Raw genomic sequence first — 25,667 nt, forward strand, 5'->3', positions numbered from 1 at the left:
TGGAAAATTCCCTTTTCCAGTTTTTAAAGGATCAAATAGGGGCAAAAGACGTTGTGTTTCTCAGATAATAGTTTTAATGTATATGCATACAAATGGATCTGAATTTAATTGTATGTTGCATGAATATACAATGTTAACAGTTGGAGTGTGTACTGAATTGTGTTGGGCTTGTTTTTTGATGTGACTACTACTGTAGGATCAAGTCAAAGAGTCAGAGATTTTTTTCAGTTGTTCTGTAATGGGTATGTTGTAAATTAGATATGTTGTCAGAAAAGCCTAATTTTACCTTTACATGTTGTCAAAGTTAGGTATTATCCTTGGAATTAAATTGCACGTGTGTAAGTTCATCTATGTTTAACTTTGGTATATGACTTTCACTCCTGTCTCGGATTGACAGTCTCGTCACCGTCTGCGCCCCTGGCTCTAATGCCACCCCCGCCCACTGGAGTCTCTCAGCCAATAGCGATGTCCCGTTCACAAATGCAGCTGCACCTTACCGACCTGCAACAGCACACAGTTGAACTACGCAAACAGTTGACTGAACTACGCCAACTACAGGTATGAGTTTATTTACAGAAGTCTGTAAATGGCTTTTCTGTGTGTGTTTTAATATACATGTTGTTGGGATGAAATATCTGAAATTGTCCCCTGAAGAATAGCAAAGCTTGACAAAACATGCACACTATGAACATACTCAGTGTGTGTATGCATATGATATATAAACATACATGCCCACATACTAATATATATATGTATATATGTATACATACCGATCAGCCACAACATTAAAACCACCTGCTTAATATTGTGTAGGTCCACCTCATGCCACTAAAACAGCACCAACCCACGTCTCAGAATACCATTCTGAGATGATATTCTTCTCACCACAATTGTACAGAGCGGTTATCTGAGTTACCGTAGACTTTGTCAATTTGAACCAGTCTGGCCATTCTCTGTTGTCCTCTCTCATCAACAAGGCATTTCCATCCACAGAACTGCCCCATACTGGATGTTTTTTGTTTTTGGCACCATTCGGAGTAAATTCTAGAGACTGTTGTGTGTGAAAATCCCAGGAGATCAGCAGTTACAGAAATACTCAAACCAGCCCATCTGGCACCAACAACAATGCCACGGTCCAAATCACTGAGATCACATTTTTTTCCCATTCTGATGGTTGATGTGAACATAAACTGAAGTCCTGACCCATATCTGCATGAATTTATGCACTGCACTGCATCCACACGATTGGCTGATTAGATAATCACATGGATGATTGTTGGTGCCAGATGGGCTGGTTTGAGTATTTCTGTATCTGCTGATCTCCTGGGATTTTCACACACAACAGTCTCTAGAATTTACTCCGAATGGTGCCAAAAACAAAAAACATCCAGTGAGCGGCAGTTCTGTGGACGAAAACGCCTTGTTGATGAGAGAGGTCAACAGAGAATGATCAGATTGGTTCGAATTGACAAAGTATACGGTAACTCAGATAACGAGGGGGACCTACACAATATTAGGCAGGTGGTTTTAATGTTGTAGCTGATCAGTGTATACAGTATATATATTGTGTGTGTGTATATATATATATATATATATATATACTGTATATATTACACATATATATGAAAGCTTGTGTTTGTTACAGTTGCAGAATCAGGATTCTGTGCAGGCATTACTCAGACAGACAGAGTCTGATTTGGGAATGTGTCTGATTGAGGCATCTCGGACGCAAGAAGATCCGCTACAACGTCAGCGTCTTCTGGTGGAAGAGGAGCGACTACGCTATCTTAATGAAGAAGAACTCATTATACAACAACTACAGTGAGCCAAACCTAGAATAAACACATTTATCACAGTCACTGAAAAATCTTCCTGCATTCACTCATTTTTCCCCACTGATGTGATGTGTCATACAGCTTGAAGTTGATGTTTTTTCGCTCTGGTTACAGTGATCTAGAGCGCTCTGTGGAGGAGATGAGGTTGGGGGCGGGGCTTAACCACCACCTGGTAACAGAACAGGAAATAGAACAGAAGAGTTTGGAACTAAGGAGACTCGGAGAGAACGTCACTGACCTCAAGAGTGAGTGAAGAATGAAAATAGGAATTCAAAAAAGAGGAGCATAACATATTCAACTGGTAGAATTGGCTCAAAACAGTCCAGAGCCAACAGAAAGTATATACTAAGCCATTTCAAGTCACACATGAGCTGCAGCCTTTTATTAATTTTGTCAAGTCATTGTTTTTAAATGAATATGGATATGTATTAAGATCCTGATCACCCTGTCTGGTTCTGGAAATTAAAAATCCCATTCTTTTTTCCATAGGGGTTTTAAAGACAGACATACCATGAACTCCAAGGTTGTTAATCAATGGGATCTGCTAAAGCTATCAGTCCATGCTATTACAACCTAATAAAATAAAATAAAATAATGTTTAATAATGGAATTACTGGGGAAGAACTACACTAGCCATGATGCAGAGGGAGAAAATCCACCAATCAGAACTGTGTGTCTCTCTAAACTCTCAGACTATATATATATTTATATAATTATATAAGTATATTAATATTAACAACTTTAAATCAATAGTTTTATATTTTTCCATCATTTGTAATTTGATTATGTCATTCACAATGCTTCATGGGATTATAGTTCATTCCTTCATGCAAAACGTTAAAGGGATAGTTCACCCAAAAAATGAAAATTCTCTCATTATTTACTCACCCTCATGCAAGATGTGTATGATTTTCTTTCTTCTGCAGAACACAAATCAAGATTTTTAGAAGAATATCTCAGCTCTGTTGGTCCAAACAATGCAAGTGAATGGTGACCAGAACTTTGTAGCTCCAAAAAGAACATAAAGGCAGCTTAAAATCAATCCATATGACTCCAGTTGTTTAATCCATGTCTTCAGAAGCGATATGATTGGTGTGGTTGAGAAACAGATTAATTTTTAAGTCATATTTTTACTATATAAAGAATTTATGCACCAATAATGTGAATCAACAAAAACAAAAGAAGAAGAACTTTTAGGAGAGAAGAGTTTAGGAGGGCTGGTGAAACTGGATATTTATAGTAAAAAAGGACTTAAATATTGATCTGTTTCTCACCCACATCTATCATATCACTTCAGAAGACTACCAGAATCATATGAATTACTTTTTTGCTGCCTTTATGTGCTTTTTGGAGATTCAAAGTTCTGGCCACCATTCACTTGCACTAAATGGACCATCAGAGCTGAAAGATTCTTCTAAAAATCTTCATTTGTGTTCAGCAGGAGAAAGAAAGTCATACACATCTGGGATGGCATAGGGGTGAGTGAATGATGAGAATTTTCTTTTTTGAGTGCACTATTCCTTTAGTTAGTAATGTTCTGATTCACCTCTGAGCTGGTTGGTTTGGTTCATGGCTTACAACTCTTTTTTTTTTTTTTAAGGATTTTATTAACTGGCTGGAAAATTGGACAGGCACTGTTGCACTCTATAAATGACTGTATATTATCCCGCTTATTACATGGCTACCTTTAGTATCAAATAAATAAATAAATACCTTTTACAAAAATATTTGACCACAGAATGTCACATTAAGTATTCCATTAATGTAATAAATTAATAAATACTTTAAATAAATTAAACACTGCATATGACTCATATTTTGCACTCTATTTTACATTCTGTGTGTGTGTGTCTATAGATCAGTTCCCTACTTTACAAAGTAAGATGCGTGTGGTGTTGAGGGTTGAAGTTGAAGCTGTCAAGTTTCTGAAAGAAGAGCCGCTCAGATTGGAAGCACTTCTGAAACGTTGCAGAAACATTACTAATACACTCACTCTACTGCGAAGGTAACACAAACACACACTCATTCACTCTGTCACTCAGACACATTTTCAAGTATCACACCTTAGGGATAGTTTGACCAAAAATGAAAATTCTGTCTTTATTTACTCACCCGCATGTTGTTCCAAACCCAGTATAACTTTTTTTTCCTTCATGCAACACAAAAGGAGAACTTTGAAGAATTTTCACACAGATTTTTGGCTTATAATGAAAGTGAATGGTGACTCTGGGCTGTCAAGCTCCAAAAAGGATACATCATCAAACCACAGTGAAAGTAGTCAACTAAAGATGGTGACTATGGCACAGGTTGGAAAAAAATAACCTCAAACCTCATTGGTCCTTGTGCGTCTCATGACTAAATGCCATGGCATCAAACCTGCGTCATAGTCGCCATATTTCATTTAGATGCTGCAAACAGCAATTGATCAATTATTTGATAATGAAAAACAACTAAATTCTGATCTGTTTATCACTCAAACTGATTGTATGAATCATGTTGACTACTTTTTTGTTTTTATGGTGTTTTTTTTTTTTATCCTTTTTGGAGCTTGACAGCCCAGAGTCACCATTCACTTTCATTATATGAAAAAAAGCCATGTGAAGATTCTTCAGATTTCACTTTTTGTGTTCTACGGAAGAAAGAAAATCATACGGGTTTGTAGCAACATTAGGGTGAAGAAATGATGACAGAAATTAATTTTTTTGTTTTACTATCCTTTTAAAATTGACAAATTGACAAATTTCTGCCCAGGACCACCAAATATGATCCCCTTGCGAGGACCCCCCTCCTAAAATATAAAGACAGCTGAATATTTTCATGTACAAATAATATGCGAGAAAAAAATGAAGCGTTATCTTATAAAGACATATATAATTGTCATTTTAGAAATGTCACAGATTGTCATTGTACTTACAATAAATCATTAAAATATTATCTGGAAAATCAGCACATCTTTTCTACCCTCTATTGAAGTAATGTTATATGTATAAACCTAAAAGTCTTTAGAAAGCACAATGAGATAATAATAAATTATAACTTTTAAAATAAAATACATTTTATCACTGAATTTTTCTGTGGATCCCTTAAAACCCCATTGCAGATCAGTATGTGTGTTTGTACAGGCAGGTATCAGAAGGCGTATGGAGAACTCCTGATGACTTCAGTAGTTCTGTTTCCAGCTCCAGTGATGTTGACTTCAGCAGAAGCTCTGATCTGGATATTCTTACCAGTCCGTCTCTAAATCTACCTGACCTAGGGAGCACCTTATTGGGCACTGCCACTCTCTCTGCCTCCCTGGGTACTAATACTACCTTGGGGACACACCCCAATCTGACTAGTGCTTCCAGTATAGGTAAAAGCCAGCTTTATAGTCCATGTTAAGTCAAAATGGACCCAATTTTCTTTCTTAATACACATTCCTGGTCTTATTGGACACGATTCACTAGTGAACGCCTATTTTACTTAATCTGTCACATTATGGAAGTGAAATGAGTTGTGAATTCTGTTTAATATTGACTAATTTCTTTTAGCCATACAGTATTGATTCATTTAATTTAGTCAGAGATCATTAGAATTGAAACAATATTTATTTATTGGTTGATTGTCAAGATGAATGGACAGATTGATCCGTGTTGATAATGTGTTAGTTGCTTTAGTGATTAATTGATTTGTTGATTGATTGATTCATTTTGACTGATTTCAGGAGGGACCACAAGTCTTTCAGATGTGCTCGGCTCCAGTGTTGGTGGCACTCTGAGCAGCAGTTGCATTTCGGGCAGCACCACACTGGGTAACTGGTTGGCAGGAGCCAGGGCAACAGACCCCATCATGCCTGAGCTGGACAGCACCTCCGCAGGGGCAATAAAGACCACTGGCCTTGAAGACGTGCCCATACGTAGAGAATCTGACAAAGGAGTGTCTGTGGAGGTCCGACTGGTAATAAACACAATTTTAAGATTTTCTAGTTGTGTAAATGTACTCTAAGAATGCTTTAATGAGACTTTACATTCTAGAAGTCCACAGTGTTGAAAGTGCCCAAAAATAAAGCAAAACCCTTTATATAAATATGCATCAGACTGTCTGTGAACATTTCGTGGGTGTTCTGTAGGCGTGCCATCTGAGGCTGAGAGCAGTGTGGATGTAACCTATTGAATATGCAATATTAAGAGTATTATTGTACAATATTGTTCTGCTAAATGAGGCTTTATAATACGTGTTTGTCTGTTGAGGCCGCCGAACGAGACTGGGAGGAGAAGAGAGCCAGTTTAACTCAGTTCAGCGCTCAGGACATCAACCGTCTGCTGGAGGAAACTCAAGCTGAGCTCATGAAGGCCATTCCTGATCTGGATTTTGCTGCCAAGCAGATCACCAAACCAGCAGTACCTCCAAAACCCCAACTCTCCTCTCTCTCAACCCCTGGATCTAATTCCTCCACCCCGAGCTTAACACCTGAACATTACCCCAGCAAAACACCACCCAAACCACCCAGCAAAGACGGTATTCAATGCAGGGGATCGGCTGAGATTACACTGAAAACACATTACTTTAATCTAAGTTAAATCATACCTGTCTTGATATATACTAATGTGTATACTTGGACATAAAGCTATTGTAGATAATTATTTTTTCTGATGGTTTGACTGATGGATAGGTTTGAATAGGTTTAATAACTGACTGATTGATTGAATAGGAGAGTTGACTGTGCCACGGTATCGAACAGAGAAGCCGTCCAAGTCTCCGCCGCCGCCTCCACCCCGCCGAAGTTTCCCATCAGCCATCAGACTCACGACCAATAGCAGCGGAGAAGTTATCACCATAAACAAGAGCATGAAGGTGAATAATTCAAATTCATATGCATTTGTGAGAAAAAGAAAATAATACAATTTGGCTTTGTTCTTTATCAATAAGATCTTCTTTATTACCTCTTGTTGTTTGGGTCAGTGACGTGACACTCATTGTTTTGTTGAGATCTATTTAGTTGTTCAAAAATACATTGAAAATGCAATTCACACAAACCAATAACTTTAATACACCTCTACTATGGTGAACATGTTTTCAGTTTCTGAGTTCACTGCAAAAAAATCATTTTCATAACTGGTATTTAGTATTTGTTTTCCAAAATAGCATAAGATTTTAAGTCTTGTTTTGAGAGAAATCTAACTGAATTTATTGAGTTTTATGCTTAAAACAAGAAAAACATTTGCATAACTTGATTCAAAGGGAATTTTGTTTTTCTTACCCCATTGACAGATATTTTTTTAAGCCTAAAGTTTACTAAATTTTAAGAATTTTTAGATATTTTTACAGGAAACAAGACAAAAATACTAATTAAGGAAATGTTTGCAGTGTTTAAAGTCATTTATATATCTTTTTCTGGGGCTTAAAGTAAAAAATATCTAGCATAACCATCCAGAGACAATAAAAAAAAAGTCTCATTAAAAGCTAAAATTCTTGAAAAAAATAAAAATAATGATGGCATAAGTAGATTGGTATAATCTTTTTTATTATTTCGTAAAAAAAAATTATTCATATTTGAAAAACTTTTGTCCATCGAATCAAAGTCAGGTGTGTGAATCCCTACCAAAAATCACAAAGTAATCACAAAATAATTCAATATATTTTATAAAACTTTGTCACTTTTATATTTTCATGAGTTTTAAGACAAGAGTAAGATGTAAGGTTCAATAATATACTTTAATTTTTAGAATTTGAATTAGTCACCGTGGCTGAGATGCAGAATGTAAAGTAGAGTTATAAATAAGAAGTAGCTCATTTTGGGAGCATTTAAAAAAAAATTGTTTTCTCTGTTGTCTCTTTCATTTATCAGCAGGCTTGCGTATTTTCAGATTTTGACGGGCACGCTTATTACGGGCACAACATAATAAAAAGACAAAGATATCATATTTCTCCACATAGCATCCATGTAATAACTTTATAACTGTTTGATTGTGAGCGATCATGTAGTGTTAGATAAATACCGACAAAACTAAGTGCATATTAACTGCATGCATTCTAATTATCCTCTAGCGGTGGATTAGTTCTAAAATAAAAGATGGATTAATTTTAGTAATTTATGTGTACTATAATAATATGTAGGCCTACAATAATATGACAAAGAAGAATTATTTCTTACCATTACTGAGAGGTGAAAATGAGGATTTATTCTGTCAGTATCACTCAGTCACCATCTGTAAGTTCCTTTAACTGTGCAACACGTGGTGCACTCGGGCGTTTAGAATTTTCAGACGTAAAAACAACAAAAAAAGTTGGGTTTGGAATATTTATGAAAACTCGGACAGATAAAGGACAATGTTGCATAATGTCACTGCAAACATAAAAAAAAAAAAAATAAAAAAAAAAAATCTTTTATGATTCTAGTAGTCTAGTTCTGATGGAAAAACACCAGGGGACCACGGTTAAATTTTTGTGGCCTTATGGGGGGGCTCCCTTAACTCAAACAGTGGATATATCTTTTTACCTTGGAAATGTGTTTGAACTCATGACAGAATTTCCATATTTTGGTGAACTATCCCTTTAATAAAAGACAAATTTGACACATTTTGTGTCTTGTTTCTATAGAAGTTGGAGAAGACTGAGAACAGAGAGGATGCTCATGTACCGACTCAATCTCAGACGCCACCCATCAAACTCAGACGGCCCTCGACCTCTGATGGGCTGCGGCCCTCATCCACACCACCCGTCATCGCCGCTTCTGGGATGAAGGAGGATGAAGATGAGGATGAGAAGATAATGGCTGAACTGGAGGTAAATACACAAAAGTGGGCTTGACAAAGTACAGGGGTCTTTTCACCATGTAGGTCATTATATCCACACATAAGAGCTGCAGTATGAGAGAGATACAGATGCTAAATAATGACACTGAGGAACAGAAACCCACCTCTGTTTGGTCTCAATTTTAATATATGCACAAGTTATTATTTGCATTGTTTTGTTTAATGGTATTCCAGAGTAATGTTTTTTTTTATTCCATTCTCCTCCAAACACACAAACACATCTCAATGCACTAATCCACATGCACCAACACACACTTGTGCAACAGGCGTTTCAGAGAGCTCCAGTGAGAGAGAGGGTCACTGCTCTGGCCCAAAACCCTGCCGAGGTCAGTGTTGACAGGGCAGGCGAGTGGATCAACAACTCTCTTTGGAGAGAGGTAATGTGTGAACTTCCAATCTTCTGCCGTTTCCCCTCTCAATCCTTTCTGTAATGTCTGGCATTGAGTATGTTCCTGAAACCTTCTAATGCACTCTGACACAAAACCAATTAATCTGTCGCCATTTCAAGTCTTTAAAGCAACTGTGCTGCAGCATGCAACTACACAGCTTAAATGTGGCTCAGTATTCATGTTTAACCATATCAATCCATAGTCATTTTTTTCTCACATTCAAATTTTAACTCAAGTTTCCCTTTCATTTATTTATCTGTTTGGTAAGTAGCTGTGTTCAGGCTTTTGCACACCAAAGGCGAATTTTCGCCGCAATCAACATTTTGAATCGAAACAATGGATAGCATGAAGCTACTGTAAATTATACCTTATTTACTATATTTCCAACACAGTCAACCACTCACAAGACCTTGTCACCCTGTTAGGGTTTGTTTTGCAGTTATTCACGAATGACTGTAGCTACACTATCACTTACTAATTTCCTTTTCATTGAGTATTAGAGAAAAAACATTCTGATATAACAGACAGTGATTTCTTCTAAGCTATTTGAATGAACTGCATGCTATCAGTCAAGGGCATCTCTCTCACGCAGTCTCTGTTACTATATCTCTCGCCCTCTCCTTGTTGCTATGTCAAACTGTGGCTATATCTCTGCACAGTGACAGTAACGCTGTGACACTGTAGTAGAGAATCAATTTTAACAAGCTTAAAGTTTTTTAAGCAAGACAATTTGAGAGTCAGAAGCAATTAGAAAACACAAAATAAATGTCAGCTACTGTGGTCTAAATTTACTCCTAACTGTACCTTCATTTAATATCATAAATCATTGTTTTGTCTCAACAGCTTTTCTATGTCTCTCTAAACTCTGGAGTTGACTCAATGTAACTCATTTCCTTTTGTAAAGTAACTGTATTGACAAATCATTCTTTACAGTAACTGGAGGGATAATGACCAGTGTATTCTAAACATATGACACTTTTCCAATCCACAGAACACTTTATGCTGGTAATTTAGCAAGTGTTAGAATCTCTGTCTAAATCAGGGATTCCGAACCTTTTATTTATATATTTTTATTTGCCAAACCCATGTGACCTAAATTATTGATTATTTGTAATAAATTATTATTACAGTGTTTTAATTGTCAATAAATTAAATGAAATTCACAACAATTCAAACTTAAAATTAAAACAAAAAAATGATTTAATTTTATAAGATTATGTAAGTGCTCTATTTTGATTTTTTTAGTTTAATCTTATTAATCCAACTTCGGCATTTCAAACCTGGTCTCGTAGAATCACGTTACTATGCCTACATTTCTGCAAAACAAAAATGTATACGCTCGTGTTGCGGCAGTTTCCGGTGAAATGAACACTAGAGACGCTACCACAACTTTCATGACTTTTATTCACTTTCACTCAAATCTCAAGTAAAATGACAGATTACTTTTCTAAACACATACTTTTCGGCCTGTTCCTCACATGATGCTATCTTATGACATCTAAACACTTTTACTATAGCGCATGACTTGTAAGGCGATATATTTTAATGTTTGCATTACTGTACATAATCAACTTCATTTACAAGCTTGTTCGAGCATGATCAAATTGAGCGGTATCACAACTGCCAGAGCATTAGACTTGCGATTGGATTAGCATCAGGGTATGAGTTCTGAAGGGCACACATTTTGACACGTGAGCCGAAATTGTCATTGAAACACCACAAAATTATATGAATGCTTCAGCAATTACACTTTTCATCTCACATTTGCTTTTTCTGATATTATCGATTAGGTTTAGGTTATGATGTAGGTTTTATGACCTAGGATGTAGGTTTTGTTGATTTAAAACTCGATAGCAGTAACCTTGAAATCCTCATCTGTTTGGAAGACAGTATAATTTTTTTTTATTACCACACAGTGAACATTTCACCTCGGAATTGCTGCGATATTTGTCTGACCATGTAATATTGTTTTGCCAAAAAGCAAAAAAACAAAAAAAAAAAAAAAAAAAAAAAACTGTTAAAAGAACTTGCATCTGTATAAATATTTGTGTGTAGTATAGTCTACCCCTAGTGTATCTCATGACAAAAGAGTGTAAATGTGTGAAACAGTGCTAATATCAGCTTTATTGCACACATGCAGGGTGTCATTCAACATTACATCTGTGTGTTAATCTAAATATATTCTCTATTTCTTATTCTCTGTCTTTCATAAAAGTATTTCAGTTGCTCATATAGGCTCTGTTGCAAGTGAGCTAACTTGCTGTTTACTGTCAACATCGGTGTTACTTTCTAAGGCAGCAACGCACTACCTATAGAAAACAGTTCTGTTAACGTTACTTTTGCATGCTACACGTATAGTGCTCATCACGTGAAGTTTGAGTTACTCAGACCAGAAGACCAAAAAAATATTTTTTGCAAGTACGGGTACACAGATGCCTGAGCTTGGTCATCATGTAACGGGAGGCAGCTGGTACGTGATAGCTGTGCGGTATATGTAAATCTCACTCCCCTGGCCTCAAGAGGTGCACTTGCGACTGACTCTAGAGGCTTTAGCCTTTAGCCTCCTTGTTAGCGTGGCGCCTCCCATGCCGGCAGATGCCGGTTCGAATCCTGCTTGGAGCGGGTCGAGCAGGACCGGTTACAAACGCATTGCCAACGTGCATATAGTTCTTGTATTATTGTTGCTGTAACAAACCTCAGTACTCACGGGGGCAATAGAGTTACCTACAGCAGTCTCTGCCATTAAACTGGATGTGTTATTTTCAGGTAAGTTGGTATAAAGTAAATATGTTGACTATAACTTACTAGCACAACAATATTCTCTTCAAACTGTTGCTCCTCCATCACATTAGTTGACTTGAAAGAGAAATCTCACTGTAGAATCATACAGTTCACAATAATGTCAGTGTGGCATGGGGGGCGTGGTCATGTGTCGGTCTGCGGGAGAGGGAGAGCGGTAAGGCTCGTCACCTGGCTCATAGTTATTTCTCTCTCTCTTTCTCCGAGTACAGGTTGTCGTGCTTGGTGAATACCCCCTCTGATGCTTCGGCGTGCCTTTTAAGCCTTCCTCCGCTATCATTATAATGAGAGACAGGTGTTAGAAATAATTATGAGCCAGGTGACGAGCCTTACCGTTCTCCCGCAGACCGACACATGACCACGCCCCCCATGCCACAGTCAGCTTTAGCGCCCCTTGTGGCAATGTTGATAATGCAATGCATACTTGTGTTGTGTTGTGAGCTGCAGTCTGACACATTTTCAAATGCAGCTACACACAAAATTTAGCTTGCATTGCTAGAAGTGTCTGCATTCACATAGTTGCATTGAGTATGTGTTGGCCTTAATGTTCACAGTTGATTCCAATTCTGAGTCTGATTTTAGCATGATGCTAAGCTAATGAGGCAGTATGCTACTAAACACAAAAATAAATAGCACACACATATGTTGAATGGAACTATTTTCTGTACTTATCTTTACACAATAAAATACACTCATGTTTACATCAGACATTTTTTTTTCCCGAAAATTTTCGTTGAATTCATTGTAATACATTGTGGGATTTAGGCTACAAGGATACATGCGATGATGCCTTAGATTGGCCAAAATGAAGTATCTATCTAATAAAGCTAAATAATTTTGCTGCCTACTGCACTTTAGGAAAATGCCTAAAAATGTTGTCTCTGCAAGCAGCTCATTAGTTTTTGGAACAGAGCTATAGTCATGATACTTCTCTCCAAAACAATGCTGAATAATTACGATTCAGTCCCATGACTAAATTCAGCACAGACACTTTACAACACAACTCTTAACTCGCTGTTGTTTATTCATGTTTGTCCTCTGATTCTTAGCCTGTTGGCACTCCTCCGGGCTCCGCTAAGCTGGTGCAGCCATCTGCCGCGTCTCGCCTTCGACACCTGCAACAGAGCAGCCTGGAGTGTCGAAACATGAAACAACAGGAGGAATTCCCTAAACTACAGCAGGGTCAGCAGCAGGTATTCCACTTCTAACAATAACTGACCCTGCTAGTGTGCCGTTACCTGCCTCACTGACTTTAACTCTGATCAACGCTAAAAGAATGCTTCGGAAATGTTACACTTGCCGTTATGTGCAAAATCGTCAATTCTAAGCTGTCTCTAATGACTGTAACAGTAGCAGCTAAGCATTAGCTTTTGGCTGCTATTCAAGCAGTTATGTGTTTTGGAGTTTTGCTGTCCCATTTGCTGCACAGATGTAACAGTTTTCCAGTCTCATTTGTCTGACCTCTTTTGCATTCACTGATTTCACTTCTACTCACAGATTTAGTTCTTTTCTCTTCCACTCTACATGAACTATTCTTCCATGCAGAGTTTGAATTGCATCAAGGCTCTTGGGGCTCCCAATCATCCAGCCCCCCCCCTCAATTCAAACACTGCTTTCAGGACAGAATAGCACAAAATACTGCCATACAAAGCCAAAACACAGTAACTGCGCCAACACTGAAACCGAGAAAAATGGAACCAGGTCTAATAGAGCTGAATATAGGAAAAGGATTTTTACGTTGCTCGTTGTACATATCGCTGCACTTTCCTGGTGAAATGAACACTAAGGCAGTACAACAACAATGACTTTTATTCCTTATCACACAAATCATGAGTAGAACGGCAGATTATCCATTCATAAACACTGACTTTTTGCCCTGTTCCTCACACAGTGCTACCTTATGATCAAATTGCATTGTAACTCAACTGATAGAGCATTATACTTGTGATGCAAAGGACTGGGGTACGAGTCCTGAAGAGCACGCAAGTCCACACATTGGCCGAAAGTGTCATAGAAGCGCTATAAAATGACATAGTTGCTTCAGGAATTTGCGTTTTATGCCACTGTCGGTTAGGTTTAGGTTTCAGGTTTAGGGTTGGGAGGTCATTTTTGTTGATTTAAATCTCATTAGAGCATTAAACTTAAAAACCTAATCTGTTTGGGAGAACAACACCCTTTTAGTGCCATTCAGTTGACATTTCACTATGGAACTGCCGTGACATGTGTAATGAACCACGTAATATAGTTTTGCAAACTGATACAACAGTCACTTAATTTGTCTTCCAAGTTTTTTGATTTTCCAGGCAAATGTGGATTATTCATTTTCACACACACATTCTCTAAATTAGAGCATAGTTGAGCCAAACCTGTCTGTCACAGGACAGATCAAAGTCTAAGAGACCCAGTCTGAACATAATTCAATTGCAAAAAAAATATGTAGTTACATTTAGTTGCATTTATGCCTTTGGAGGGCAGTATAGTATATCTCAGCGCCAGGGAACGTAAACTGCCAATGGACAAAGTCTCTAAAATTTCTCAGTTGTTTGGTACGTGACATGTCCCTAGTCCCAGAGGAATGAAGCAGCCTATTTTACTTCTGTTATGTGACATATTTCCAAGTTAAACAACATGTTCAATGAGAAATTTGGTTAGTGGTTAAAATTATCCAGTAGCCTTTTCAGGCATGGTGTGTCTGCAGAAAAGGAAAGTAATTTCATAGGCGGAGCAACTTATTACATTTTAATGAAAGATTATGAAGACAAACATTTTTTTCTCTTTTGAATAACGTACTGGTGAATTGTGCACAAAAGACCTGGAATGAATTAAGTAAGTAAATAGGGATTGCCTATTAAAGTTGCTGCCTTTGTGGTACCTCCCAGTTTGACTTTTAGAGCACAATGATCTTACTGCTGTTTAAGGAGCTATACTGGTAGTGTTATTATAGTTAACGAAAACAAAAGCTAAATAAAATAAAATAAAAATGATCTCAAATTCATTATATGACATAATATGGTGAATATGGGCTAAGTGGGACACTTTTTGAAATGTTTCTTTTCTTGACACTTTGAAATATAATCCAAATGCCACATTACCTAACATTACACCTTTGAAGAAAGTTTAGGATGTCTTCCACCTTAGTCAAAAGCAAAAATGAAGAAATATTCAATACTGAGAAGTAGAACCTTTGAAGACCCTCTTTTTTTTTAAGCAGTACTGGTAAAGTGGGACAGAGGAAAAATTATTCTCTAAAAAATATCTACAAAGTATTTAGAATTAATTTTTATACTTTTATACTACAGTATACTTTCACATCATAACATTAAGTTAACTTTTACTTTTTTATAACCTTAACAAGATTATTGCTTTTCCCACCAGTGGTCATGAAATGAGCTCTGCCACACATCCTAAAGTAAAATCATCAATTTAAAATCTCAAAAAGATAAAGGGATAGTTGACCCTATCTTATTCACTCTCATGCCATCCCAGATGTGTATGACTTACTTTCTTCTGCTGAACACAAACGAAGATTTTTAGAAGAATATTTCAGCTCTGTAGGTCCGTACAATGCAAGTGAATGGGGTCCAAAACTTTGAAGATCCAAAAAACACATAAAGGCAGCATAAAAGTAATCCATAAGTGGTTTAATCCATGTCTTCTGAAGTGATCTAATCTGTTTTGGGTGAGAACAGACCAAACTGTAACTCATTTTTCACTGTACATCTTGCAATTTGCAGTCTACAGGAAAGATCATGATTTCAAGCTCGATTACACTTACTAGTAGAGTTTACAGAGCACTAGATGGCACTGGGAAATATAATCAAGCTTGAAATCATGATTGCCAAGGAGACTGCTGATGTTGAGATTTACTGCAAAAAAAAAAAAAATGACTTAAATATTGATCTGTTTCTCACCCACACCTATCATATCGCTTCTAAAGACATTGATTAAACCACTGGAGTCATATGCATGCTTTTATGCTGCCTTTATGTGCTTTTCTGAGCTTCAGAGTTCTGGCCTCTGTTGACTTGCACTGTGTGAACCTACAGAGCTGAGATATTCTTCTTAAAATCTTTGTTTTGTGTTCAGCAGAAGAAAAAAAGTCATACACATGTGGGTTGGCATGAGAGTGAATAAATGATGAGAGAATTTTCATTTTTGGGTGAACTATACTTTTAATTGTTTACTCCCAAAAGATTTGTTTAGTAATGATTTATAATCATTTAATGAAATGCATATGGATCCAATGTGGATCAAGCTTAAATGTCCTATGTCACTTTACCCATATTCACCCTATATTATAAAATTTGCAACATTTACAATCCATATTAAACATGAACAAACCACTAGATAGCGGTAACACAAGAATGCCATGAGAAATGTAATGATGTTAGACTTGTTCAATTACACCAGTGAAAGCTCAGCTTTGACAGCCATAAAAAATACTAAAAGTAAAACTAAAATAAAAACTAACAAAACTGAAACAGAGAAAACTAAAACTAAACTAAAACTAACAGACAAACTGTAAAAACTCATTTGTAATGACAAATTGAATATAAAATAGAAATAAAAACTAAATTAAAAATCCATAACTATAATAACCTTGGTCCGAAGTACTACGTTTTCATGAGCTGTTAGGTCCCTGTTCTTGAAAGAGAAAAAAAAAAAAAAGTAAGATAGTACAGGTCAAGGTGATATGACACATGTGACCCAGATACTCTCTGACATTATCAATGTGATGCTTTTAAAGTGTTAAAACTTTTTTTTTTTTACTTTTGAAAGTCTGGTAAGAAAATAAAAATAATTGGAAATTTTATTTGAGCTTTGATCATGTGCAATTGTGCCTGCCCTGGGGACAGACTTTAGCTTCTAAACTGAGAAAGAAGGGCAGCAATATCATAAAATATGTTAAGTAAGCCTAAAACAAAACAGCTTCTGATTTGAAGAACCCTTTTAAAACATTCAGTCAAAGAAGAAATGCATAATGCATAAATGTTAGTGGCACCAAACAGAATTGCAACATGTTTGTTTGAACATAAACATAACATTGGCTCAACCAATGGCGTGAGTTTGGGGTGGGGCTATCTCTTTGCCTGACCAATCGCAGACGGGGGGAGTCTTTGAAACTTCTTCTAAACATTCATTATTTTTGCAATTCTTTTTGGTGATGCTAGTGGCACATAAGTTAGACATTTAAAGAGGAATTTGTGATTGTAAAATACATGTGCAAGTGAACAGGAAAAGGAAATAATAAAGCTGCAGTCTTCCTGTGTGTTGTACGGTCTTATCTATCAAGGCAGCTATCAAAGTCAGCATTCCCCTTCAGTCCATCCTGAAAGAACGAGTGGAGAGAGAAAGAGAGTATGCTGCAAACCATAAGGGGAAGAAAGAAAGTGAAAAATTGGGTGAGAGAGAGAGAGAGAGAGAGAGAGAGAAGGAAGAGATAAGACAGCAAGGTTTGATTCCTCTTCAAGTTGATATGAGGCTGATAATTCTCTCTCTCTCCTCTCTTCTGCTGTCTCTCTCTCTCCTGCTGGGTTAATCTGCAGGCTGTGAGCTACAGTAACCGTTAGTTGGAGAGTTAACTATCCCACTGCAGTCCGTCTTATTTTCCCATCATTTCACTCCAAGGACAAATTACTGTCTCCAAAATGTAAAGTGTTGAAACATTTAATTAACTCTGACAAGAGGACAAGATGAGATATTTTACAGACAAGCATGTTAATGTAGGAGGAACTGCTCAGAACAGCGATTTTGGTAGGATTCTTTTCTGTCGATCAATTCTCTGTTCTTTGTTGTCGGGGATACCCATCACTAAGAAGTGTTTCACTGCATGGACTGGAAGGATTAAACAGACAGTCACCGCGGCAACCGTGAGAGCAAGGCAAGCAGTCCCTCTATAGTAACGACCAGAGCCTGTGATACCTGCATTTTCCCACATTAATAAACTCTGATTGGATAGTTTCGCTCAGTTAGATTTAGTTCATTTAAAAATTAGATAAAGTTTGTCAAGACAAACTTTGATGTTGGTTTAAAATAGCTTTAAAAGTGTGAGGTTTAAAGGTTATATTGTACAGACATAGACAGACAGTGAAGAACTAAGTGGTTGCTGGGGTATTTTGGTTGGATGCTATGCATTTCTAAGTTGTTCTAGCTGTTTGCTAGGCATTGCTAAGGTGTTTTAACTATATAGAATGTTGCTAGATAGGTTTGAACATTCTATCAATGGAAGTCTATGGGATTTTTGTGATATTCAGTTGTCTGTTATGGGAAAACCACAAGTCAGATCAATTAGAAAAGACAAAGCAACCCGAATCAAAACAGTCTGAAGATCTGTGCAAAGTGCGGTGGATGTAGTTCAAAAACTCTAGGACAATTGGAAATTTTGGTCTTGGTTTAAGGAGTTTGGAAAACCAACATAAAAAGTTGATATAAACTCAATTTACATTTACATTTATTCATTTGGCAGACGCTTTTATCCAAAGCGACTTACAAAAGAGGAAGACATAAGCGAATCATCTTAAGGAGACAGTGGTATGAAAAGTGCCATATTACAAAGTTTCACTACCATCAGAATAGTATTCAAAACAGATTGATGTGTAACAGGAATTTAAAAAAAAAAAATTTTTATGACTGGTTAAGTGCTCATGGAAAAGATGTGTTTTTAGTCGTTTTTGAAGACAGAGAGTGAGTCAGCTTCACGGATGGAGTTGGGAAGGTCATTTCACCAACGTGGTACGATGAAGCTGAAAGTCCGGGAAAGTGTTTCGGTGCCTCTTTTTGTTGGTTCAACAAGGAGACGTTCCATAGCCGACCGCAGGCTTCTAGTGGGCGCGTAGCTCTGCATAAATGATTTTAGGTATGCTGGAGCAGACCCAGTGACTGTTCTGTATGCCAGCATCAGAGCCTTGAATTTGATACGTGCATGAACCGGCAGCCAGTGGAGAGAGATGAGGAGTGGTGTAACATGCGCTCTCTTTGGTTCATTAAAGACCAGAAGTGCTGCTGCATTCTGGATCATTTGCAGGGGTCTAATTGCACATGCAGGGAGGCCTGCAATGAGAGCGTTACAGTAGTCCAGTCTAGTTATGACAAGTGACTGAACAAACAGTTGTGTGGCATGTTCAGAGAGGAAGGGTCTTATCTTCCTGATGTTGTAGAGTGTAAATCTACATGATCTTGCGGTCTTTGAGATGTGGTCTGCGAAATTTAGTTTGTTTTCGATGGTTACCCCTAGATTTCTGACCGTTTTGGAAGGCGTAACTGTAATTGCACCCAGCTGCATAGTGATGTTGTGTTCAACAGCAGGGTTGGCTAGAAAGACAAGGAGTTCAGTCTTGGCTGGGTTGAGTTGCAGGTGGTGCTCCTTCATCCAGGCCGAGATGTCTGCCAGGCAGGCAGAAATTCGAGCAGTCACTGTGGTGTCATTGGGTTGGAAAGACAAGCAGAGTTGCATGTCATCAGCGTAGCAGTGGTAAGATAAACCATGTGCCTGAATGATGGGTCCCAGTGATGTTGTGTATATAGAAAAGAGAAGTGGCCCAAGCAATGATCCCTGAGGTACCCCAGTAAGCAGCTGGTGTGGCTTGGATACCTCACCTCTCCAGGCTACCTTGAAGGACCTACCTGAGAGATATGAATTAAACCAGTCAAGCACAGTTCCTGTGATGCCCAGTGAGGAGAGGGTAGAGAGTAAGATCTGATGGTTGACTGTGTCAAAGGCTGCAGAAAGGTCCAGCAGAATCAGGATGGATGATCTGGATTTAGCTTTCCCCTGTCTCAGCGACTCAGTGACAGACAGCAGGGCAGTCTCGGTGGAGTGTCCACTTTTGAAGCCTGATTGATTGTCATCCAGCAGCTTGTTCTGTGAGAGATATTGATTTGATTGAAAACTGCCCTTTCAAGTGTTTTTGCCATGAATGGGATGAGAGAGACTGGTCTTTAGTGTTCTATTTGTGTGGGGTTAAGTGCGGGTTTCTTCAGCAGTGGGGTTACTCGAGTCTGCTTAAATGCAGTGGGAAAAGTGCCTGTAAGTAGAGATGTGTTAATTATGTGTGTGAGTGCAGGTAGGATGGACAGAGGGATGGCCTGGAGAAGGTGAGAAGGAATGGGGTCAAGGGAACAGGTGGTGGGATGGTTGGAGAGGAGTTTAGAGACCTCAGTGTCAGTCAGAGGAGAGAACATAGAGAAAGAAGAGTTGCATACAGGAGACAGGTGTTTGACAGGGAGTGGTGCTGAGAATGTATTGCTGATGGTTGTAACCTTATTAGTAAAAAATGTGGCAAAGACATCTGCTGTCAGTGATGTGTCAGGTGGTGGAGGGGGAGGGCAGAGAAGTGTGTTGAATGTTCTAAACAAGCTGCGAGTGTCTGTGGTGCTGTTGAACTTGTTCTGGTAATAGGAGGTTTTTGCAGATTTAACGTTATCTGAAAAAGTTGCAAGCAGAGACTGATATTTACCTAGATCTGCTGGATCTTTAGATTTCCGCCATCTCCTCTCAGCTGCCCTGAGGTCAGTCCGATGTTCACGAAGGACATCAGACAGCCAGGGGCTGGGTGGTGTAGTACATGCTGGCCTCGAGGAGATAGGACAGATGTTGTCTAGACAGGTTGTTAAAGTAGAGCTTAATGTGTCTGTGGCAGTTTTTACATCAAGCATGGAAAACACATTTAGTGTGGGAAGAGAGGTAGAGACAGCAGTGGAAAGGCGTGAGGGTGAAAGAGAACGGAGGTTACGGCGAAACTTTAAGCTGCTGTAAGCATTTAAAATGTACAGTTTTTCTCTTCCATAAAAATGGCCCAAAAATATTAATGACTCATCTTGCACTCACAGAAGTGTCCACATGTTTGTCCAATGAAATTGCCTCAAGAATGAGAAAGTCCCTCCCCCTAATAGGCTACTACCTGCAACCAACTAGTAATAGCAAGTAGCAAATCGTGGTTCATATGTAAATAAATGTAAATTAAAATCTATTGGCTATTTTAAAAATAAGCGCACAAGCCCTTAGAAATGCCCCATCCCAACTTCCTGTTTCAATAGGAAATACATCAAAACAGGAATGAAACAGTGCTTGTTGAGGCATTTTATAGAGTTTTTAAAATGTACTGTACAAGACTGTGGTTGTTCTAACGCACGGTATGCATTAGTTTTATTCTAATACCCTTCTGGATTTTCCCCTAATCTTCCCTTGACAGTCTACACCCAGCAGCAGATCAGACAGCAGATCAGTCTCATCTTAGTGCATTGAGTGCAGTCAGCACTGCGGTCTGAACCACAACAGGACACGGTTTCCAAGTCATCAGTCAATACTGAACAAGTCCGGCTTTGTTCCCTGGCAAAGATCTGGCTAATTTGGCATGCCACACAGTCCGGCATTCTGCTCTGTCCTGGAAAAGAGTCTTTTCTCAGGCTTAAAATCTATTGGCTGTTTCATGGTCTGTGCCATGAAACTGACAACAGACTGTCTTGACTCGCAGTCTGACATTTTAGCTCATTTTCAGCAAACACCAAAGGCTGTGGAGATTCTGTTTGAAGTGTTAGTTATTATTGAAAGGTCAAATTGTTTGTTAGCCCAGAGTGCCTAGGAAGGTTTGATAAGTGAGTGGAGTGTAATTTTCTGGTGATTTGTTTGTATCTCGTTGGGTTTTGAAGAACTTTACTTTAGAAGTTTCTGATAAGCTTAATAAGCTGAACAAATCTCGGTTACTTGCATGTACAGACACGCTTTTCGAGTGCCCTTAAACAAACCACACTGTAGGGAGCAGTGGTGTGGAAAAATTATTCTGCCTGGTTTTCTAAACAGAGTTGCCACGTTTTTTTGACTTCTGAGGTTTGCTGATCTGAGAGCAAATGCTTTCTACAAACAGAATGTTATGAAAAGAGGTGAAAAGCTACTCAGGCAAAAACATTTTTTTTTTTTTTTATGCTAGTGGCGTAGAAATTACACACAATATACTTCAGCAGCTATATTTGAAAGACAGTTGCCAACTGTTGTGTTTTAGCCGAGACACCCTGTATGTTTTTACTGGAATGATGATTGAAATTATAATGTTTAGTATTTAAGCACCAAAACGCTTGAGTGGTAATTCTTGCCACCCCATGTTCCGTAATGAAGTCCTTGTGATGCGTATTGAAGCAGCAAAATGATACAGACTGATCTCAAAGTGAAATTGGAAACAGTAGGTGGACTTTTCTTTAGCTAAAATTGGTCTGTGCTTACTGAAATTAAAAACACTGCCCCCAGTGGCCAAAGCAGTAAATGTTGTTGGGCGTATGAACGCATGTTACGTCCATGGAGGTAAAACAAGTTGTAAAGCGAGTAGTTTTCAGCGGTACAGGCAGTAATTCAATGAAGAGGAATGCATGTTTTGTAAAATGTACCCCCCAACCCAAACCCCAAAACTAAACCTAACGAGTAAAAATGTCATATTAGAGGGAAAAATGCAACCTCCGGAGCTAATTGTCACTGATTATGTGTACGTGATTACTTCCTGTTTCAAGGTGGAATGCGAACCCAGGTCTCCCGTGTTGCTCATGCAACACGCTTCCGGTCGTGCCATACGCACTTGTCAGAAATCTCAAGAAATTAACTATGGTTTTAGTAATAGGCTTATTGTCCATGATTATTGTAACCGCTTTTTTTTTTTCTTTTTTTTTTGGCAGAAACCATGGTTTTACTATAGTAAAATTGTAGTAACCATGACTGTAGTAACCATATTTTTTTGGTGGACACCATGGTTTAGATACAATTAACCATGGTTTTGCTACAGTAATACTGTAATATCAACATGGTTTTACTCCAGTAGTATTGTAGTAACCATGGTATCTTGTGGTTACTATGGTTTAACTACAAATACCATGGTTAAACTTTGGTTACTGTAGTAAAACCATGGTTAATTTCACAACCATTTTTACACTACAGTAACCGTAGTTGAACTATTCAATTAGTAGTAAAATCACAAAATTATGATTGTATTTTTTTTTTTTTTACCATAGTTTTCTTTTCTTCTTCTTTTTATTGTATTACTATGGTTTTACTATGAATGTTAAATGAAATATGGTTACTGTAGTAAAACCATTGTTAATTTATTGTGAGAGAACCCACAATAATTGCGAGGGAACTCAAACTATTTCCGAAAATAAAGTCCCTCACTGTACTATTGTCTCAACTATGACATCAGTATAACTATAAGAAAAGACTGCCTCCCTGTGACCATTATAGGTATGAAAAAGAGGGATGTTTTTGCTAAATGTATTGTGCCGTTGGAAAGATTTAGTTCAACACATCAGACAGATTGCACTGAAATTGCAATATATTGATTATTTCTTTCTTTTTCTCTGTTTTTATCCTCTTACCTGTTCTAACTTGCTTGTATTTCATCCTCAGTCAATCCTTTCCTGACCTCTTGTTGTTATACTGAGCTCATAATAGGCAAAAGTTTCCCCCTGTATACCCCTTCAGAAAGAGGGACATAACATTCATTCTAAGTTGAGATTTATTGGAACTGTTGGAATGAGAAATAGGAATTAAATTCTGTTTAGAACTATGAATAAGAACTTGACTGACTTCGGTATGTCATCTGTGAGAAAACCTAACCTTATTTTATTTTAACGAAATCTTTTTAATATTTGGTTTAGTTTCTTTTTTTTTTGCCTCAAACTGTCCTTGCATTGCCAGTCTTTTTTGTACCGGCATGTTGACTATCAGTCTCCAGATACTGCCCTGAGTGCTCCTTTATGCCCCCCTTTACCCTGAGATCTGATCCTATCCAAGGTGAATACTTCGTGGAGACGATGACCTTATAAATCCAGGAGAAGCACAGGTGACCCCCCGAGCCTAAATCATACATGGAATAAAGCATCTACACATCTAAAGCACAACACATCTCAGAACTTTGATAAAGGTATGAATTGTCAGACTCAAATTTTATAGTAAAGTGTCATAAATAACGTTAGTCGGACAGTTGGTGCACTGAATAAACATTGAAAACTATATACAGTATATAGTACATTAAATACTAAGTAGTTATAAGCAACTAGTGTGTAGGTACAAACTTAAACCCACCTATAGTAATGTAAAATATTTTAGGGTGAATCTCCCCATTTCACCCCAAAATCAAAAATAGAAAAACGAGAAACAATATTTTACTTCAAAGACAATGAAGCCTATTTAGAGGCCAATTAAAATTTGGGGCATTGTGACAAAATTTTCATGACAATTTAGACACATTTCACCCACAAATTCTCATTACCGTAATACATCTGGCCGCTTTAGAGTTTTGTAATTCCCATTATTCTTAAAAGTGATCCGAATACTGTAATACAATAATTTTAAATGTAAATCAGCCTACATTAAAAGCAGTAAAAATACTATCATGATGTATAAACACATTGCAAGTTAAATAATATATGATTATTTTTGCATTACAATAAAGATAAAGGAAAATGTGCTTAATTGCCATGAAAATAATGTCACGATGCAAAGAATACCAGTGTTCCTAAAAATAAGCTAATATATAATTATAATTTAAAATGAATATAAAATATAATTAAACAATATAAAAATAATTAAATATATATTAAATTAATATATATATATATATATATATATATATATATATATATATATATATATATATATATATATATTATACATATACACATACATACACTGACGGCCAAAAGTTTGGAATAATGTACAGATTTTGCTCTTATGGAAATAAATTGGTACTTTTATTCACCAAAGTGACATTCAGCTGATCACAATGTATAGTCAGGACATTAATAACGTGAAAATGTACTATTACAATTTGAAAAAAAAAAAATTCAGAACTTCTTAAACTACTTCAAAGAGTTCTCATCAAAAAATCCTCCACGTGCAGCAATGACAGCTTTGCAGATCCTTGACATTCTAGCTTATTTTTTAAAAAATAAATAAATTTTGGGCTGAAATACGAGATTCAGTGTTCATGAGATTCACCCTTTGACTGGTTGATTTTTTGACAGAAGCGACGTTAAATGCAAATCGTAAATTGTGTAAAAGACTTTACTTTCCTGTAAATAAAGCTCTCTATCCAACTGTAAAAGATCTGTAGCACAACTAAAAACAAAATGACTTCATAGTTAAATAGTAAAAATCTTGAAGATATTGACGAAAAATTGGTACATATTTATTATTATTAAGTATAGGCTAGATATTTTATATATTATTAGCTTTTGTATTTTTATACTCAAAAAAGGAAAATGTGTTAAAATAATTGATAACGTGGGGTACATGCCTTATCAAAATTCATACTGTGTGAGTTCTTCCAAGTGTATGAGAATGAAACCTGCAATCTAATTCTATATGAATCAAATACATTTTTATGTGTATCCCCCTGTGGAATTTGAAGTGAGAGCAAAGTAACATTTTTAAAGCATGTATTTTTCAAAGGACACATTTTCTCAGTTATTTCACAGCATATTTCACCATACTTGTTAAGCACTTTGCGTCACTGGGCCGGACATATTAGCAATGTTTTTGTACACCAAATGACCAGTTGACAGTGAAAAACACTGCTACAGATTGTTGAGAACATTAATATTTCATTCATTTGCTGAATGCCAAGGGTTTATATATACAAATGCCCTGCTGCCATTTACATTCAGCCTTCAGATGAGGAAAATATACAGGCTTAGGCTATAGTTTGGTTTGGTTGTCATTCAGTAGTTGCCTGATACCTCATTTTTAATGTTAAATGTCTTAAATGACTTCATTACAATAGAATAAACCCTCACTCTGATCGGAGATGAATCTGAGCAGCATATGCTGTGTTAATGTACTGATAAATGTTCAAAATATACGTACAAAACAA

General features: G+C 37.2%; 1 protein-coding gene across 1 annotated transcript in view; it reads left to right on the plus strand.

Moving 5' to 3' along the window:
- LOC127434419 (SRC kinase signaling inhibitor 1-like) overlaps window positions 1-24,316 on the plus strand; it is a 77,826-nt gene extending 53,510 nt beyond the window's left edge. The window contains exons 10-20 of the mRNA XM_051687154.1: window positions 398-558; window positions 1,646-1,821; window positions 1,950-2,080; window positions 3,693-3,840; window positions 4,958-5,187; window positions 5,539-5,771; window positions 6,065-6,332; window positions 6,526-6,668; window positions 8,415-8,600; window positions 12,867-13,010; window positions 23,588-24,316. Coding sequence (XP_051543114.1) covers window positions 398-558; window positions 1,646-1,821; window positions 1,950-2,080; window positions 3,693-3,840; window positions 4,958-5,187; window positions 5,539-5,771; window positions 6,065-6,332; window positions 6,526-6,668; window positions 8,415-8,600; window positions 12,867-13,010; window positions 23,588-23,611 — 1,844 coding nt within the window. The 3' untranslated portion in view covers window positions 23,612-24,316. The remainder of the gene's footprint in view (window positions 1-397; window positions 559-1,645; window positions 1,822-1,949; window positions 2,081-3,692; window positions 3,841-4,957; window positions 5,188-5,538; window positions 5,772-6,064; window positions 6,333-6,525; window positions 6,669-8,414; window positions 8,601-12,866; window positions 13,011-23,587) is intronic.
- The last annotated feature ends 1,351 nt before the right edge of the window (window positions 24,317-25,667 follow it).

The sequence above is a fragment of the Myxocyprinus asiaticus genome, chromosome 44 (assembly GCF_019703515.2).
Source record: "Myxocyprinus asiaticus isolate MX2 ecotype Aquarium Trade chromosome 44, UBuf_Myxa_2, whole genome shotgun sequence".
Taxonomy (NCBI): domain Eukaryota; kingdom Metazoa; phylum Chordata; class Actinopteri; order Cypriniformes; family Catostomidae; genus Myxocyprinus; species Myxocyprinus asiaticus.